At 45.7% G+C, this 19840-nt stretch overlaps 1 protein-coding gene across 7 annotated transcripts in view; it reads right to left on the reverse strand.

Moving 5' to 3' along the window:
* Positions 1-19840, reverse strand: part of LOC128825375 (collagen alpha-1(XXVII) chain B-like) — a 230647-nt gene that overhangs the window by 77329 nt on the left and 133478 nt on the right. For all 7 annotated transcript variants that reach the window (XM_054007835.1, XM_054007836.1, XM_054007842.1 and 4 more), the window contains 4 exons: positions 13540-13593; positions 10378-10431; positions 9581-9634; positions 6037-6090 (listed from right to left, as the gene is read on the reverse strand). In XM_054007835.1, the coding sequence (XP_053863810.1) occupies positions 6037-6090; positions 9581-9634; positions 10378-10431; positions 13540-13593 (216 nt within the window). The remainder of the gene's footprint in view (positions 1-6036; positions 6091-9580; positions 9635-10377; positions 10432-13539; positions 13594-19840) is intronic.

Consider the following 19840-nt stretch of genomic DNA (forward strand, 5'->3'; position numbering starts at 1 on the left):
AACAGTCTGTGCCACTGGATGAGACAATGACCTCCGTCAGTCAAACTGGACATGGACGCACCCACCCTATGGTCAAATGATTTATAAACTCTGAGTCTTCAGCTATTAATCTAGTGTGTAATACTGGTGTTAGAGACTCCCAATGTAAGCAGGGGCTCTCCAATGGAACATGGAAGCAGAACATTTCCAAACAGAATTACACAAACTTTCAGACATTAACAAGGAATAGCCCAGTGCAGCTAAGAGGTGGGACTTCTCATTTTTGGGGAAAAATTTAGGAGATTTCCCCGTCCTCTTTCAATCCTTGCTGCTGCCACTTCAAAGGCCTTAAAATGGCGTGACTGTCCTTTTCCCAGGGGAGGTTGAACATACCATATTCCAGCATCTTTTAATGCTAGTCTTTCAGTCAGCTGAAAGGTCACAGGAGAGCAAAATAAGATGCTGCTCTGCCTTCTATTGGCCAGGACCCAAGCTTAAATACCCCCATGTTGCAAATTACCAGGGTTTGATAAATTCCTGCGGTCACTAAGGCTACAAGCTGCAGGATTCACATGGTTAGACAGAGATTGGTCTAGTTATCCAAGTATCAGCAAGACACCGCAAGGAGATCTGATGCATGCAGCATATCTAGATCTTTGCTGGTTTTAGCTCTGTATTGTTTAATGCAGGGGACTGGCTGGCATAGCTGGGAGATACAGATACACCCTGTAAGTTCTACCTCTGGACTTTTAAAGACTGCAGCTCTTACGAGTTACTTCTAGGGACTCTGAGTTAAAGGAGTAACATTCCTGGATTGATGACTGGCACCTTGGCTGGGAGAACAGGCCAGGATGAGGAGCTTGTCAGGTGGATTTCAGCTGGAGGTTTACCGACCATGCTGTAAAATCACAGGTTCAGTTGATATTAAGCTTCCTGTGCGGATTCTCAATCAAGGTCTGAGCTGCGCTCATGGATAGGGCGATGAAGCCAGGCACACTCCTGCTGTGAGGAGCTGATTGGCAGGAGCTTGCTCTTGAATTTATTGCAGGGTGTCTCTCTGATGATTTGTTAGCATGGGCATTGCCCGGGGGGTTCATAGAAGCATAGAATATCAGGGTTGGAAGGGACCTCAAGAGGTCATCTAGTCCAACCCCCTGCTCAAAGCAGGACCAATTCCCAACTAAATCATCCCAGCAAGGGCTTTGTCAAGCCGGGCCTTAAAAACCTCCAAGGAAGGAGACTCCACCACCTCCCTAGGTAACCCATTCCAGTGCTTCACCACCCTCCTAGTGAAATAGTGTTTCCTAATATCCAACCTGGACATCTCCCACTGCAACTTGAGACCATTGCTCCTTGTTCTGTCATCTGCTACCACTGAGAACAGCCGAGCTCCATCCTCTTTGGAACCCCCCTTCAGGTAGTTGAAGGCTGCTATCAAATCCCCCCTCATTCTTCTCTTCTGGAGACTAAACAATCCCAGTTCCCTGGGATGCGGCAAGGATGGCAAGAAGAGCAATGAAAAGTAAATAACCATTGCAGGCCCCTCTTGATTTAAAGTTTGCTTTGACATTTTCAGCCTGGCTGACTTCACTTTTTAAGCTTGACCAGTGTCATTCTGTAAGGGCTAGTCCTTGCAGGTCACAGACTTAAGGCCTCAGTTCAGAAGATGAAGTTTTGAGCAATGTGGGTCTGGAGAAAGAGACGCTATTAAAAGGGGACAGATTTAGCTCAGTGCTAAGGTTTTCAAAGCGAGGCACTGAAGTGAAAGTTGCCTGTTGTTCAGAGGTTCTGAGCATCTGCAGCTCCCCACTGATTTTGGCCAGGGTTGTGGGTGCTCAGCACCTTGGCATATCAAGTACTTTTATTTAGGTGCCTGATTTTGGAAATGTTGGCCTAGAGAGTTAGATTAGATAAGCAACGAATCCCATTAGCCAACTGGAAACAATCCCAATCTCAACCATCAGATCTTCGGCTAGGTTATCCACTAGCCATCTTGCCATTCACCACTTAGTACCTGCCTGCCTTCCAATCAAAGAAATCCAGCTATGGAACCCTTCTGAATATTTCAGTGGAAAACCAGTCTTGCCTTGCTTTCTGATCTGGAGTGGGGGTGAAGGGAGGAGAAGCCAACTATCCCAGTCTTCCTAAAATTTAAATCCTAATTCCTCTAAACACTTAACTGTAAGCATGTGCTTAATCCCCATTGACTTAACTTTATGCATGTGTGTAAGTGCTATACTTTATAGGGATGGTCTTAAGCACATTTTAAAGGTCAGCATGTGTTTGTGTGTTTTGTGAATTGGGGCCATAAGGAAGAGAAGAGAGAAAAACTGCATTTGTGGATGCTTGTACAACATCAATTTGATGGCTAAAAGTAAACTGGAGGGAACAATAGTCCTCTCTCATAGTAAGAAGAGGAAAGTTATGATTTTTAAAGGTTCTCTTTTTGCAATCAGTATTTTTATGTCAACAGCACAATAGCTATAACAACTTAAATACAGATCCCAAAAGTCTCCATTGTTCTTTACAATCCAAACCATATTTGCTACTGATGTTGTCTTCAAAAGTGCAATTACTTTAACGAGGTATCCAAACACGGATCAGCGCAATCCACAAACATCTGGCAGAGAGTTGCATTAATGTTTCCATTCTGAATTGAATTACATCTCTGCTGTGAATTGTAATATGGAGCATGCTGCGAAGGGCAGCATTTGAAATTGCATTCCGGGGCATCATTTCCTAGTCCTCAAAAACTAAAAGAAACCAAGAGCATGAATGGCAAGGAAACTAAGCAAATAAGGAATATTAAGCAATCGAGAGACAGGCATGTGCAAAGCAGAACATTTCAAAGACAGGAGAGCTGGGAGAACAATCAGCCCTTGTGGTAAAGTCCTACAGAATGACAACTCCCATTGATTTAATCTCTATCAGATTATTTCGGTATTCTCCATAAAAGAAATATAACAACCTATATGCTACTAAAAAACTGGTTTGAAAGGAAAGATCAGTGAAGGGTGAGAGTAGTTAAGTTAGCTGCAGACACCAGCAGACACTGACTTCAAATGCAGCACCCTAATAATCTGACATCTCGCCGATACAGAAGTACTACTACAAGGGGCTGTACTAGAGATCAAGACATTAACACAGCTTCTTCACTTGATACTGGCTCCCCATCTCCCTCCACCAGCACTCCCTGGTTTAGAGTGACTTTCGGCAGGGCTGTGTTGTCATTGTTAGTCCTTGGTACTTTGATGTGGTCTGAAGTCTGGGTTTTCTCAGGCATGAGTGGAATTCTCAAATGCAGGAACATAAAGGAGAAAACAACTGGTCTGGGGGGTGCTGGGTTTGACATCTGGAGAGGAAATGCGGCCCAGTGATGCCAAAGGAAATTTCTATAATATATGGTACGTCATTTTGGGAAGGGAGAGCGCTAGTGGTAGTGCATTTGCAGAAGTTAACTGGCTTCTTGTTGTATCACACCGGAGAGACTGATACTCTCTTGCTTCCTCCTTGTCTAGCTCCAGCAAGGTGACCTCTAGCACCACTGGGGTTAGTTTCGCCTCTAGAAAGGGGTCGTTCCCACTCTAAGACAGCAATGGTTTCCTGCCCTTGGTCTTTCTTCCAAGACAATCATTTAATATATTAACGCAGTCGCTTGGGCCTGAAGACAAGGCCTCATCCACTCCATAGCTTATCTCCAGAGCAAGTCCAGCCCTTTTAAAAGCTGAATCCATTCTAGAATCCATCTCTTCCTCCACAGCAGGAAAAACCTCCCACTGGACATTTTAAACAGTAAATAAACCATTAGCCACTCTAGTTCCACTTGCTTAAAAAATGGTGTTTCACCCTGTAAAACGATCAATATCCCCTTAATCAGCTCTGACAGCGTCAGGGCAGCAGAGACGGTAAAAGCTGGTGGTTTTCTCTCCCAGTGGCCTGATTCATCTGGTCCAGCTAGAATGTAAGAACCATAACGAGCTCCTGTGTGAGTCTGAGCCTTATGCAAACGAGGAGCCAAATAGCACAGTTGCACACAGCTGGCTGCTGAAAGAACTGACTTGGCTCCATGGAATGGGGCTGGCGTTCCAGAATGGGAAGCTGAGAAAGAGAGGCAGGCACTTGGATCCCTTTTCTGCCCTTATATGGATCAGGGCACTGAAGCTTTACACCCCAACGAGACTCTTTGATGTTCTCCAAGGAATATCTGTGGAGCCTGTGCGGGCGGCAGGGTGGGGCTCATTCACATGTCATTGTTCATTCAGATCTACTCCGTAGTCTTTCGTCGAGGTAATTCCCAGATTCATTCACAACCTTCCTTGGAATCCATGTCTTCAGTTCCTCATTAGTCATGCTCACGGATTCACTGACCAATTCCGTTAATTCACACCATGTAACACAGACTCCTCAGCTCCCAAGAGAACTCTTCAGAGAGAAGGAGTGCAGGAATTACAACACACGGGCTTCCCTTAATGCAAGGGTAGGGGAAAAGGAAGCTAGTTTTCCCAGCCAAAGACAAAAAATTAAACATCATGACATATCTTCCGGGTGGGGCATTATTTGATGTCCTCCTAGCAGTGCTTTTAAAACTTAAAACAATTCAAGGTGACATAGCCCTGTGGTTATAAAACTTTCTAATCAGGTGATCCCATTTCATTCTACCCCATCCCAGCTGCCTGGGGAACAGATTAGCTATGGCATAGGGAAATGCACACGAGTGCTTGCTGTCCTACATTCTCCAAGCAGACATTGCTATAGAGAATGGCATAGGAGTGTGGGCTGTGGCAAGGGGGTGTGGGGAGGAAGTAGAATTTAGGGTTACTCCAGACCTAGACAAATATATGAAAACAAACCTTTTAAGATCCTTGGAAGGAAGACCTTACAATGATGTGATGTTATTATGTTCTTGGGGTCCTCAACAAAAACCACATCCAATCACTCACCGCTAATGCTTTGGACACATCAACTGGACAAGGAAAATCAATCTAAGCCCGAATTGGCTTTCATTCAACATGAGCAGGAAGAGCAAGTTCTAATTTCCTAACTGGCATATGGAGCTTGCAGAAATATTTATGCTACGTAATATGTATTTCTGCTACAACAAAGTGATGCTATTTAATATCACTAGCCAGTCTCAACTCCCAGGTGACAGCTACCCAAAGTGAGAATAGGAATTCACGTCTCCCTTTGTATCGTGGTAGCATGTAAAGGCCCCGATCAGAATTGGGACCCCATTGTGCTAGGTTGTGTCCAAGAACATGGTAAGTCATAGATCCAGCCCCAAAGAACTTCTACTCCAATTAGAGCATGACTCCAAATGCATCTTCCTCACCACAACTGCAAAACCTAGCTAACGAGTGAGACTAAACCAAGTAGACTAAAATGGAAGGAATCTGGAAAGCATGAGATGCACTTGCCTTATTGTTACTCTGCCTGAGTCTATTTTTCAGCCTTGCTGGTGCTCTCTACTTTGGTAATATTTTGTGGCAACTAATTTCATAGCTGGAGTTAAGGGCCTGCAGTCATGACAACACACTGAGACAATCTTTATCATCCTTCAGTTAAATCACTACACACTGCCCCTCTCAGCTCTTCCTCCCCCATCCCCCCAGGAAAATGAAGGCAGTGTCTCTGGTCTTTTAGCTACAGCTTTTATCCCTTGCTGAAATCCTGCATCACTGGACTGTACCCACCATCTTCACCAGCTGTGCCCATCATCCCTATGTGGCACTGTAGCTAGCAGGAAAACATGATGAGCACATTTTAGGTTCTTGGCTTCCTCAGAAATGCCATGCCAAGACACTGACCTCTAGGCTAACAGAGCCCTTTATATATTTTACCTGCATTCACCTCTTCTTTAAGAAACCTGTCTCACTGACGTAACAGCAGCTTTCCTCCTTGACACTCAGTAGCTCACCATCAAGAGCAACATCCCACCATCCTGATCCCATCTCCAGCCCTTAGTTGTCTTTATTCCAAGGAACTAGCCACCTAAATTTCTACATCAAAAGGTCAGACAGGAGAGTTGTAAGAATCGTTACTAAGTTAGTAACTGCTTACCCGACGGCCTTTTGCTCCCCTTATACCTGGGGGTCCCCGGACTCCAGCAGGGCCCTACAACAAGAAAAGGAAACAAATTGAAGACAAAATAAGAACACACAGAAATCAAACAGAAAAAGAGTACCTGCTGGATGAGAAGAGGAGTGTGACACACAAAGAGCAGATGTGTCAGCTGCACAGTTTATGGGGTCCCTTTTCTGATCATTGTCACAAATGAAAATGATGTACTCTGTTGGGATTTGTAAAGTCCTGCCCCAGAAGTCCTCGCCCATCCAAACAACGTAGAAAAAACAAAACCATTAAAAATCCTTTTCAGGGAGTAACATTCTATTGGATAACGAGTTTCCCGCTTAAAGTTCCAAAGAGCTAAATCTTTTCAGGGAAATGGGGGACATTGAACGAACCTAACTTTGTAACTTATTACTGAGCCTGTGTATTAAAGCATGAGAAGAACCAGAAGTGGGGGATGGTGGGGAATTTACAAGCCTGGATGGGTTGCAATTGAGCATGGTTTCCTATCTGTTAGTTATGCCTCTGTTACGGACCCCTTGGTGATGGGTTAAGCCCATCACCAATTCTGTTGAGGCTCAGGGAGCTGCTTTGGCCTTTAGAAATTTTTGCTCCTGAGAACAAACAATGAAATAAATAAATAAATAAATAAATGTCGTGGGTTTTGCTTAAAAAGTAAATAAAGGATTGTTTGGAGGTGAAATGGGCTGGAGCAGTGGCGTTAATAAACATGGATTTAATATGAGGAGAGAATTTGATTTTAGTTCCTGGCTTCGCTGGGAAACTGGCTTACCTAACTAGGAGTTCAATTTAAGAAACAAAATCGCCTGTTTGGAGAAAACGTTTCATCTGGATGAATCTGCTGGTTATTTTCCAGGAGGAAAACAAGTTAATGGAGGAGGTTATAGAGCTACCAGCCTCAGGATGCGCCAGTGCAGCGAATCTCACTCCAAGGACTCCGGAGACGCATGCTGCTTCCATCGGGCAAGACTGTGCTGCCCTTATGCGGAGTAGCACCTTACTCTGCAAGTTGTCCCATTGGCTTCCACGGTGCTACTTGTGATGTCAAGTGCTACCCTGTGTCACTAAGGGCAGCACAATCGGACCCCTCCGCGATGGCAGCTCTTTGCTATGAGGCTATTGTAGATCCTGCCCTCTTGTGACGGATGAAGAAGGGACAGAACGTAGGGACTTCTTTCTCCTTCAATCCCTCCCACAGATGCAGCCAGGCAGGACTGCCTGCCAGTGCTCAGGAGAACACAAGGAAGTACCCCTGGCTAATGCACTGGCCAGGGCATTGTTGCTCAAAGGTGCATGGTCTGCTGGCTAAAGGGATAGCCAGTGTCCCACCCACAATGCAGACACTGCGGTCATGGCAAGTGCAGCTGCTGCTCAGAGGACCAGTGAGCAGCATGCTGCTGAGGGCTTCCTTGAGCCATCGTATCCTCTAACTGCAGGGGGGCTGTTGAGTTGGCTGCATGGCCTGCACTGCCCCTCCCGTTTACCCTGTGCGATTTCCCAGGCCCTACCCTCAATGCAGCAGGTCGACCCTTTTGAAAACCCGGGGACAGCTCTTTAATTTCAGTCCTAGGGACACACATCTATAGACAGGTTTCAGAGTGGTAGCCATGTTAGACTACTCCCATGTCATGCTACCGCAGAGCGTCTTAAATGGCTGGAGACCAGGCACCAGCTGTCTGCAGCTGGCAGGGAGAGCGACCAGCAGGATCTGTGAACTCTCTCTGAGGGGGCAGGGCTGTCGTAAGCCTCCAGAAGATAAATCCTTGGCACCGACTGGGCATTTCACCACAGAAATCTGACTCCAGCACAAAACAATTAACCAGATAGTGAAAATTCACATAGTGGGAAATCTGTTCCTGTACTCCCCTCCTCCCCCTACAACCGTCTCCCTGCTCCTTCCAACCAGCTACAGCCTACCTTCCTACAGTGGCAGTTCGGCCTTTATCCCAGCACGGGCACTGTCCAACCGCACGACACTTACTCACCCCAGAATAAAATCCATCCTCGTGCCAATCCTTTGCTCCTCTCTCAGCTGTTGGCTTACTGGAGTCGCTCTTCCAGATAAAGGGCCCAACAGGGGCCAGCTGCTGTGTGTATTGCACAAGTGTCTATTCCAGCACGGGGTTCCAAAGCAGCAGCAGCAGAACTCCCTGCCCTGCCTGGAGCCCACAGCCAAGAGAGCACAGAGGGATCCCTTGAATAATGCCTTTAACTAATAAGCACAGGTCCCATCTATACGCTCAGGGGTTGGATGCAGGGTTTCGGCCCACTGCATTAGACAGCAACGAGCGGCAAAACTTAGGACCCACAGGGATCCAGAGCCTCTGCCTTCCAAGGATGCTTAAATCCTCCTCCAAACCGCAGGGGACTTACGAGCCAGAGCCGTTCCGTAGTGGTACTGCGGTGGCAGACTCTGCAGCAAACTTTGATGGTCACTATGTGAACACTTGCAACGTTATCACTGACAGCCAGCTTAATGCAACGGTCACAGCTGCTACACACACACTGCTCTGCTGCCTTATTGGGCGAGCTGGTTTTCGGATACCCGTGAGCCTTGGAGACATGCTAAAACCAGGCGTCAGCAACCTTTCGGAAGTGGTGTGCCGAGTCTTCATTTATTCACTCTAATGTAAGGTTCCGCGTGCCAGTCATACATTTTAACGTTTGTAGAAGGTCTCTTTCTACAAGTCTATAATATAGAACTAAACTATTGTTGTATGCAAAGTAGGTAAGGTTTTTAAAATATTTAAGAAGCTTCATTTAAAATTCAATTAAAATGCAGAGCCCTCCGGACCGCTTGCCAGGACCCGGGCAGTGTGAGTGCCACTGAAAATCAGCTCGCGTGCCGCCTTCGGCACGCTTGCCATAGGTTGCCTAGCCCAGTGCTAAACGAATGCCAGATGAGTTCACCATGGTAAGAAAATAAGCAAATATCGGACACTTCGCCAAGCCTTGCATTTCTCCTGACCACATTCCCCATTAAGAGCTGAAGGCAGATGCTTGCCAGCAAGAGTCCAAATAAAAGATTTGGCACAATCTCTCTCAGCGAGACAGTGGGATGCTTCTGGGAGCTTCAGAAAACCTCCTTCCGCACGTTTGCTGAATCAGGGCCCAACAGAGCAAGGGGGAGTGGCTCCTGCAATGCACTGTGTGCTCTCAGCCCGGGGCTGGAAGTGCTCAGCACCAGCCCCTCAGACAGTATTTACTCTTACAAGGACCCTGGTCCTGAAAGCTGCTCTGTGGGGGTGTGGGGCTCTTGTACTGGCTCAGAGCTCTCCTTTGTCTCATCTCCTCACCGTCTCATAGGCATTGGCCCATTTTAGCATCGCTTTCCATGCCACCCCCTCTTGATCTCCCATGTACCATCTCTTCGTCAGGGTCTCTCATTCACAAATTGGCATTCAAACCCAGTGACACCTGGAAGAGGACTGCCTTGGGTCTGACCCACGGCACCAGGTATATAAGACGCTGACTCTCTTTCCAACTAGTTACAAGATGATTAGGCTTTACTTACTGGTGGTCCAGGAGCTCCTGAGAAACCAGTTCCTCCGGGCGTTCCGGGATGCCCCTAAAAGACAAAGGAAGATGACGACACATGGCATGCATTCCCTGGAAATCTTCACCTACTTCCTTTTTCCGTGGGAAGAGCAGGGGGTGATAGAAGCTAGGGCAGCATCAGTCACTTGCCAGCTCAAGCAAGTTCTGCTAGGGTAAGAGCTGAGGGCCAGGTTTTCAAGGGCTCAGCACCCATAGTTGGACCCAGATTTTCAAAAGAGCTCAAACTATTGGGGACTGAGCAGGTCTGAACTTCTGGCTCTTAAAGTCTTGGTTCAGGGCACAAAGGGAGCTAGTGTCAGAGGCAAGACAAGAATCCTGGAGTTCCTGGCCCTCAGACAACTAGACTACGCCTTTCCATCAGGCAGGATGCTGCAAACAAGCAGCACTTCAGATATTGCAGTGTACTAGTAGTTAAGAGTTATCTTTGCCTCATGAAACAGACCCCAGGTTTGCTGACCTGCAGGACATGCTGAAAAGCACCACTGTTCTCTCACACTTTCAAAGAGGGAATGGACTGAGGCGTAAACAGAATGGCCAATGTGGATAATCCTGCTAAGGTGGATGGGTGGGAGTGTTTATAGCTTGATATCAGTCAGTCAAATGCGCATCCCATCTCCACACAGGCAGGAAAAATTTGGAACTATCAGGGTTTAGCCAACAGACTGGCCGGAGCTGTAATTTCCCATGGAACCGTGAGAGATGGGGAGGCCATTAGTCAGAGAGTGAGCGAGAGAATGCAGACTTACTCCTTACCATCGACCCCTTGACTCCCGGTGGGCCCGGTGCTCCGATTGTGCCTCGGTCACCCTAAGGAAGACAATGGCGCACAAAGCACAGCAAGTAATTTTGTTAATGAGCATTATGAGCTAATGGGTGGGACAATACTGCAGTTGAAAATCATGAAGCATCCACAAATTGTCTCAACTGCTCCTGCTGCTGCGAACTCACGTGAAGTTGCAATAGCCCATTAATAGCGCTGAGCTTGACAGCTTCTCCCTTCTGACACTGTAGCAGCGAGTGGACTGAACAGTGGCCCCTGGTTTGTCATCTGAAATGACTGTTTAGTGCCAAGAGACCATCTTGTTACAGCTGCTGATTTCCCACAAAAAAATTACAGTAAGAAATTCACCATTGGCCACATGTCTGTAGCATCTCAAAGCACCATACAGGAGTTTCATCAATTCTCAGCACCTCCGAGAAGTGGGTTTTCATGATCTCCATTGAAAAGATGGGGAAGTTGAGGCATAGGAAATGAAAATTACTCACTCAAGGTCCCATAATAGTCCATAGCAGAGCTGGGAGCAGAACCCAGAAAGGTATCTCCGTACCTCCCCATCTTATCTGCTATCCCTTCAGGAGTCTCACCCTCACTGCATATTGCTGTGTTTGGAGCAGTGTGGGCCTGAAAGCTGTGGCGCTTTGGTGGAGATTCTGAATAGGTGTCACTATTAATGTTGAGAACATGTTTGGAAATTAAGTCCAAGATTTTCAAAAGTAGATTGCAAGCATTTTGGGGCAAGGCCCATCTTTTTGTTCATTGTTTGTACAGCACCTAGCAGCAGGGGTTTCTGGTCCATGAACCACCACAGTACAAATAATAAATAATAATTTTGGGTGCCTATGCTTTTGAAGAGTCCAACTTGAGACACCTTAAAGAGGTCTTAAGGTCAGAAGGGCTAAACATCTGTCCTCTAAAACCAGGCTCTCTCTCTTTTTTTTTTTAAAAAAGGTGTCTCAAGCAAAAATTGAGGCAAACCTTGGCCTTAGAGGTTTATGTTACCACACAGAGACATGTCACCTCCATTCAATATATCCTTGGCTCCGCCCTATCATGATCTTTGGAGATACAGAAAGCCAGGAGTCTTATAGGTGAGTTATAACTCTTTATCGATACTGCATCATTGTACTTCTGCCTGAATCTATGGTGAAGTGATGTTCGATCTACAGTTCTAACAATAGGTTTACGATTATTCCTGCCTGGATGGATTGGCAACATGTGCAGTGACTCTATGATCCTCAATTGGTAACACACACCTAAATTCACAGTGTATGTGTGTGTGCACACTAGCGGGTTCAGGGGGAGGAGTAGGAGTTACAAACATACTGCCAAGTAGATTACACCCAGAATCTGACCTTCCTTCCAATAGTTAGACTGTGTTGGGAAAATGACTCCTGGATTCTAAATATCTATTAAAAACAGATCCAAAGAGGCTGTTGTCACTAGCTGGACCTTGTGAATCAATTGATAATGGCAAGCTTCCTTTCTCAATGTATGGATTTTATTAAAGACCTGTTAGCTACATTGTTCTCTTTGACAATAGTTTGATTCCATTTGCTTCAGCATTACGTTTTGCAGCTTTCTGGATGGAGATTGCTGACACAGCTATGTCAAATGAAAGCATATTTCCCACTTCATTTAGTGCACAGTAACACAGTAAGCTCTAAGATGCAATGCCAGCTGGAATTATGGCTGAGGCTTTGATGTGATGATAGTCACTTTTGTTGTATGTAAATTTGCCTTGGGGAAGAAGAAAAGATCTGGTACAAATTTCAGCTGCACTGAGGATTTCCTAGTGCAGATTTTCATAAAACAGCCTGAGTTTGTCCTGACAGTGATGTAGCATCATCATATTACAAATGCTGAATTCCACCATGAAGGCTGGTTTTGTAATTAACACACTTGCCAGGAACTCAGCAGACCTGGGTTCAATTTCTGGCTCTTCCACAGACTCTCTGTGTAACCTTGGGCAAGTCATTTAATCTGTGCCTCAGTTCCCTTTCTATAAAATGAAGTTAACAACACGTAATTTCTTCCACCTTTTGCCTGCCATGTCCATTTCAACTGTAAATTCTTTTTAGGCTAGGATTGTCTCATACACTATATGTATGCACAGCACCTAGCACAGCGGAGTCTCCAGGTTTTAGTGTAATATAAGCAATAAAGTTGTTCCAAGACAACACAACATAAACAGAATGTCGTCCTGACACCACAACTTTGTCCCAGAGGACAAAAGTCTGAGGAGCAATCATGAAAAGGGGTGGGGGTACAGTATAATGTACCATTTTATATTTGTATTAACCTTATGGCTGGACTGCTAGCATGCTAGAGGGTGTTAGCATTACTAAAGTGTGCAGTGCAACAACACTATCTTGCTGACAACGAAGAGAACTTAAACTCTGTCTACTGTTTATGCACCGTCCATGTTCTATATCTAATTAATGTAAATGGTGTTAAGACTGGCATCTGCTTAGTTCCATATCTACAGTACTGTGCTCCCTTTGCATCTGAGATTCACGAACAAATCCTGAAGGCCTTGCTCAGGCCCCGATCCTGTGGCATTTATGGAGAACTGTGCATGGGCACAGGGATATGCAATGCAGGGATCAGTTTGCAAGCTGCACTCCCATTTGCTTCTGCTTTGTCCGAGGTACAGAGTGAAGGACTGGGCCTCACGTTCCCAGAGATGCAATGACATGATCAGTGATGCTGGTACATTAATGAGGTGAGCTCTCAAAGCCTGGTAAAGCCCCACCTCTCTTTGAATCACAGGCTTGGGAGGGGAGGCAATGTTTGCCAGAGGGAAAAGGAGAAAAGACAGTTGGGAATGTTATTTATGGGCTTCTCACAAGACTATGAATGAATAAGCGAAACTCCCCTCCTGCCCTGGCAATAATTCCTATGTTCGAAAAATTTGTGACTGTCCCTTTAAAGGAGGAACAAGTGGCAATCCCTAAAGTGAAGTAGAACATAAGTTTCTGACTGGCACAAGGCTAACTCATCACATCTTGGAATTGCAACATTCTTCATGGCATTTTGAGTTAGGAAATCTAAACTGTTACATTAAATAATTTCACATACTTCCTTCGCTCTCCTCCCAAAAAATAATAGCCAATTTGTTTGCAAACCATTCCTACCTTCTCTCCCACTATTCCAGGTTCCCCGACTGGACCGATGAAACCCATCAAACCCTGAGGAGAACAGAAGAGTGCAATTAATTTTCTGCTTTATTTCCATAGAGAGTCAACAATGTATTTGATTTTCCTTGCTAGTGGAATTAGCCCACTGTCCTTTGTACGCTGTTCAGCAGTTCTTATTGGCTACTAGAGAGGATAGCGGTGCTCCCAGACATAGGAGTCCCTAATTCAACCAGATGTTTCTGCTTTATGAGACAGTTGGAACTTCAATGCTAGCATCTACAGGAGCCACAAAACACAATACCAGGAACAAATTACTGACTCAGCCAACAGCGTTCGACAGAGAGGCCTAGTTTATGGAGGGTTTTATGTTGCTAATGTTTCCCGACTTTGCTTCTGTAAGCACAATTCTGCTGGGGATATCAGTGGGGGAAGAGCCAATATAGACAAGACTCGGGTGACCATCAGCATTTTAACCATCATATTGCGTAGACATGTCTCTGGGTTAGTTAGGATTAAAAAGTCAGCAGCTGCTTGGAGCCCTGTCTGACTAGAGTTGCCATTCTAGGAGCAGCATGGTTGGGATATTTATAGAGAATAAAAGCTAGACCAGATGCAACTGGAGGGATTAACAGAACAGTAGATTTGTCACACTAATCAGAAACCTTCTTGAAAAACAAACCCAGACACAAGATCTTTGGGAATGATCATCATTTGGGATGATAAAGAAACAAACAGAATGGCTTTTAATTATGAAGAAAAAAAATGGCTACAGTATAAAGGTATAAACTGAAAATTCTTGAGAAGCTGTTCACATTGTCTGAGTAAAATAGACCCTCCCAACTCAATAAAAGCTTTAGTAACAAGGAAAAATTTCTAGTGGGTTTGCTTTAAACGGAACACTCCATTTTCTCTCTTATTGCAGGGCTGCTGGAGCAGCTAACCACCTTGTCCCTCATCCTGGCAAGCTTCGTTACTGTGTCCTTTTTCAGAACCCATAACCGAAGGGATTAATCTCATGTTGAACCACTTCACAACCTGCCAATAGCTGGCATCTGTGGTGTGAACGAAAGCTAAGTTCCAGCTTGTATGGCTATGGAGCGAGCCTTGGCTGCTACTGAGAGGCGGTTGCTGAGCAAGTCTTGCAGATGAGTGTCAGACCATTCTAACAGAGCTCATTGGACTGATTCCTGTGTTGTTAGGTGGACTCTTGGAGTTTGGAGGTTTAGGGATGCCTCTGTGGAGCTTAAAACTGCTTTGTGAATTTGAGACTCTCTGATCTCTCGCCCCATACTCATGCCTGGTGGTCCACAGAGTTGAAACGTTTGGAAAAGGAAGCCGTAGGGTGCTGGGAGAGAATTTAAAAAAAAAAAAAAAATGGGGATTTCCTAAGCCAGTAAAGAGAGGAGGAACAAAAAAAAACCCCAAACTGGTCCATTCCAGGAATTCTGCACTTCGAGATGGGGTTCACAAAGAGAGCAGTGGACAGTCCCAATGCAGCTCGACAAGAGCTTTCTTTAGTCCTTTGTCCTCATCCCATCCAAATTTAAAGTTCAAGGCTCTTTTGATCGGGGTTTTGGTTTGATCCATTATGAGAACAGAGGCCAGACACACATCAGATCCAGATATGAACTTCAAAAGTTGCAGAACCATCTTGACTGTATTCAGGAACATGTTAAGGAGGCAGCATGCGCCAGTGAACTGAGAGCCAGGAGACCTGAGTTCTGTTCCTATCTCTGCTGCCGCTGCCTTGTTATGCAAACCTGGGCAGTAGTCACTTAACTACTCTGTTCCAGTTTCCCCAGCTAGCCCCCTACTTCCCCACCTTCGTGAAGCACTGTCCCATGTGCAGATGCCAAACGCTATGTACATGTGCAGTATTATGAAATCACAGGCAGTCTCCCCAAATGTTTAGGCTGGTGTCGTCAGGGGAGTTTGAAGAGGGTTATTTGGGCAGCATTGCCCTGGCAGGATCCATGTCAGGGTTAACTCACAGCAACACCCAGGGTAAATCTCAAAGTGTGTGTGGGCGGGAAGAGTCACTATTTTACTCACAAGAGTTATTTATAACACCCTCTCCCTCCCCGCTCCCACACACACACTTTTATTTTACTTTTAAAAACATATTCTACTGTCGGGGGGAAAAAAATCACTGTTTTTCCACCCCTGTAAATTCCACTTTGATGGAATGCAGCATTTTCAAATCCCCTGTCAATGTTTCAAACCCTTCATTCTCAGCAGAGGAAAGGCAGGTGGGCTCTGCTCCTGCAATAGATCTTCTCTCAGTCCAGCTTGGTTTCTGTCTCCAGCAAGCGACGGCAGATATCTACAATCTCTCACGCGTCACAATTCAGTTTACCTTTTGTGACAAAGTTCCTCCTCTACCTTGGTGGGTCCTGCGCTTACTGGCGGATTTGCTCGCTTCACAGATTCACCCTGTGGGTCAGGAAACAGTCCAGAGACCTTCCCCTCTGGTAGAAGCTATAGTCCAGGTCAATTCCTCCTGTGTTTGATCAGGAGTTGGGAGGTATGGGGGGAACCTGGGCCCGCCCTCTACTCTGGTTCCAGCCCAGGGCCCTGTGGACTGCAGCTGTTTAGAGTGCCTCCTGGTACAGTTGCATGACTCCTAAAACTCCCTGGGCTACTTCCCCATGGCCTCCTCCCAACACCTTCTTTGTCCTCACCACCGGACCTTCCTCCTGATGTCTGATAACGCTTGTACTTCTCAGTCCTCCAACAGTACGCCTACTCACTCTCAGCTTCTTGCACACCTCTTGCTCCCAGTTCCTCACACACACTTCCTCTCCTCTGGCTCCCCCTGACTTGACTGGAGTAAGCCCTTTTATAGCATCAGCGGGGCCTTAAGAGTCAGGTGAGGCAGTTAAGCACCTGACTCTAATTAGCAGGTTAATTGGAGTCAGGGGGTCTATTAGCCTGGAGCAGCCCCTGCTCTGGTCACTCAGGGAACAGAAAACTACTTATCCAGTGGCCAGTATATCTCCCTTCTGCTACTCTGCTGTTCCCAACTGGTCTGGGTCTATCACACTTTGCGCACTGCTAGAGCATCAAGTGATACCACCCTGTTACAAATCAGTCAGTGCAGTCGGCTTACAGGTTATGCAACTTCCACAGGAGCCAAAAGTAATCATCCTCCACAGAGTCACATCCAAGGGAGGGGGGTGAAGAGCCGTGCCATGTAATAAGCAAGAAGAGCCCTTGTTATGCCTGTGTATGAGACTCAGTACTGTAGCTATTCAGAGATGTCGAACACTACAGGGGTCTCTCCACTGACTTCTGCTGATTACCCCGAATGCCTCCATGGGCTATATTCTTTTAAATGCTACGAGAGTAGCTGCCACAGGAGCGCCTTCCTGAGGTGCAGAGATGAGCCTGTATGGGAACATCTGACCTTGGATTACACTCAGTCAGGCCAATCTCTAGGCAGGGCCAGAGGTCAAACATACACGCTCTTCCCGACGTTCTCACTCACTTGGCTGGTCGGTGCAATTGTTCACCACGGTCTGGGAGTGGGAGTGATATCTCATTGAAAGTGGGTTGTTAAGGAGGCAGCTGGGAAGGTGAAGAGCATATCGGAAGCGATTAAGCTTGGAGTGAGATGCCACCTTTAGCAATTTGTCCAGCAGTACGCAACAATGACTTGCCAGGAGACTGAGATGCGATCACGTCATGACGCAAACCCTGGCCAAGCCCAAAAGATGCCTACCATCCAGGATGCACAGCTACCCCCTTGGAATCAGGATGTTCCCAGCCGCTCCTGCAGCTCCACGGAAGATGGGAGGAAACACAAACGGATTGTAAAAGTATTGTTTTACTAGGGACGGGGGTCAAGCTCAGTGTAACTTTGGGAACTTGCATTCTCAATGATCATGATAAAGCAGGCTATGGAATGAATGCTTGTATTGTAAGCTCTTTGGATCATCTCTTTTTCTGGGTTTGTACAGCGCTTCGCACAGTGGGGCCCTGGTTGGAGACCAGGGTTCTAATGCATGACTGCAATACAAACAAACAAAAACAATACAACAACCACCACCCACAGCTGGACTCAGAAGAAAGCCTGGAACTCAAGTTTGATGTTGTTTCCAGGCTGTTGAACCAGTATCTCTCACAAGAACCAGCATCCTCTTCTGCAAGAATTTTAAAATGCTCCCAGCTATACCCTGGTTCCATAACTGAAGGAATCCTACTGCACCAGGCTGCATATCAGAAAGAAATACCCAACACCCACACTATGAGACATAGAAAGGTGAATCCGTGTTTATCCTAATGGCCAAGAAAAAGCCTGAACTGTTCAACACAGGAACAAAGTGGTGGAGAAGGTAAAGACATGACAATATCTGACCACTAGGTGGCACAGTCAATGGATCAATTATCTTTTCAATCAGACCCAGATACAAATACATAGTTGTTAACTATTAGTTATTTTCAGAGCCTGGACATAAGGCCATAAACACAAAGGCTGATCGTCTAGCACAGGGTAGAATGATCAAGCAACTTAAATGAAGAAGCATGTAGGCTGAAAGCCACCGTAAAAGGTAAAAAGTCAAATGTTTCTCAGTTTCCTTGAAAACCCAGTGATTTCAGGGCCTCTCCCCCAGGTGAAAAGGCATATGAAATTCAGAGACTAATTAAAGTGTGTCCCACCCAACATTATAGGCACCTGCAATGAACAAAGCTATTGATACTGTTGAAAGCAAGGCCATTTTAGAATATTTCCTAAGGACTGGGTATACAGCCTTCCATGTCAAAATGGATGCCCACCATGGAGCGCCAGTTTACATCATGGGAAGTCTTTATGGAAAGAACTTAATAGGATGGCAAGACTGAGAAAACTGAGGAAGCTACTAGCTGGGTCAGCTGGATGGAAAGTGAGAGAGAAATGTGATACATTTTCTGTGTCCAGGCCTCCTGATGTGAGTAATTTCAGTGCTATAGTGATAGGTTATTGGAACAGAAACTGAGCATTAACCTTGAATAAAGAGTTCAAAACAGAGTACGAACAATATGTCCCCAGGGGATCCTATTTCCGTCACAAGTTCATCATCTCAGCCACCGGGGAGTGGCGGATGCATTATCACATACATTACAAATACAAGCAGGCAGGAGACAAACGCTTCACACTCCACTTTTTGTGGCAGAATGGGGGAAGTAATGAGGGTTGGTTCTTAGTATAGCATCTAGCTCCAGTAAGAGATGTAGAGAGATCACTACACTGGGGGGCATATGTTCTTATTTATAACGCAAGGGAAGACATCATTGCTTCATGTGAACCTAGTAACAAGACGACTGCATGTAGCAACATAGCTAGATGGAAGAAGCAGAAGACCCAGTGGTGTAAGATCACTTTCAGCACAGGTGTCCCTCTGGCTCTTGCAGCCAGTGTATTATCTGTTCTATGATGAGCTAACTTTAGCCTGAGAGATACTTTTGAAAGCATACACAAACAACATAGTTGTGCCTAGGCAAAATAAAGTCCCACTGAGTTCATTGGGTAATCTGAAATCTCTATGGGGGCTTGGCTTACAATGCTCTTTGCTGGCCAAATTGTGATAGACACACTTAATAGAACACAGGAAACAACAATACATGCCTTAAAATATTACCAAAAGAGCCAATGATGGCAGATACTGACCAGCATATCCATGGGAGAAATGTAGACATAGATTGCTGTCACTTCTACAAAATGGACTCTGTGTAAAATATTTTTCCAACCTCCCAGCAACTGCCAGGAAATCAAACATAGCAACACACACAACTTCAAGGACCATGTGTAATAATGCACATGAAATCCCAGCAGCAGTGGCTGCATGGATAAAGTCCCACAGTAACCAGTAAAGAATGTAAAACATTTACATTGGATGAGGAGTTCAGTATGTCCTGGCTTATCATGCAGCCCCGTTACAATTAAGCTTGTCCCCTTTGCTGCAGCTCGGCAATGAATCATGCACCATTTGAAAAACCCAACCAACAGCTGAGCGCACTGTGAGCACATGCTCACAGGCATAGGGTGCCCGCCAGCAGGAACCAATCACTGGCCCCTGGTGTTTTACTGGTTCGTTAGAACTGAAAACAAAACAAACGGAAGCAGAAAGGAATGGAGGGTAACGTACAATAATCTCATTTAGATGAAAGAAAGGGAAAGTAAAACAGTAAATATCACTGATTTCGGAGGCCACTCTGACCCGTGCTGCATGACTTGCATTGAATTTTCTATGTGGTTTTAACCCTCTGCACACCAAGCTCAGACCCCACCCTCTGGCTTTAGAATTTTCACGCTTCTCTT

This window comes from Malaclemys terrapin, chromosome 17 (genome assembly GCF_027887155.1).
Source record: "Malaclemys terrapin pileata isolate rMalTer1 chromosome 17, rMalTer1.hap1, whole genome shotgun sequence".
In the NCBI taxonomy this organism is placed as follows: Eukaryota; Metazoa; Chordata; order Testudines; family Emydidae; genus Malaclemys; species Malaclemys terrapin.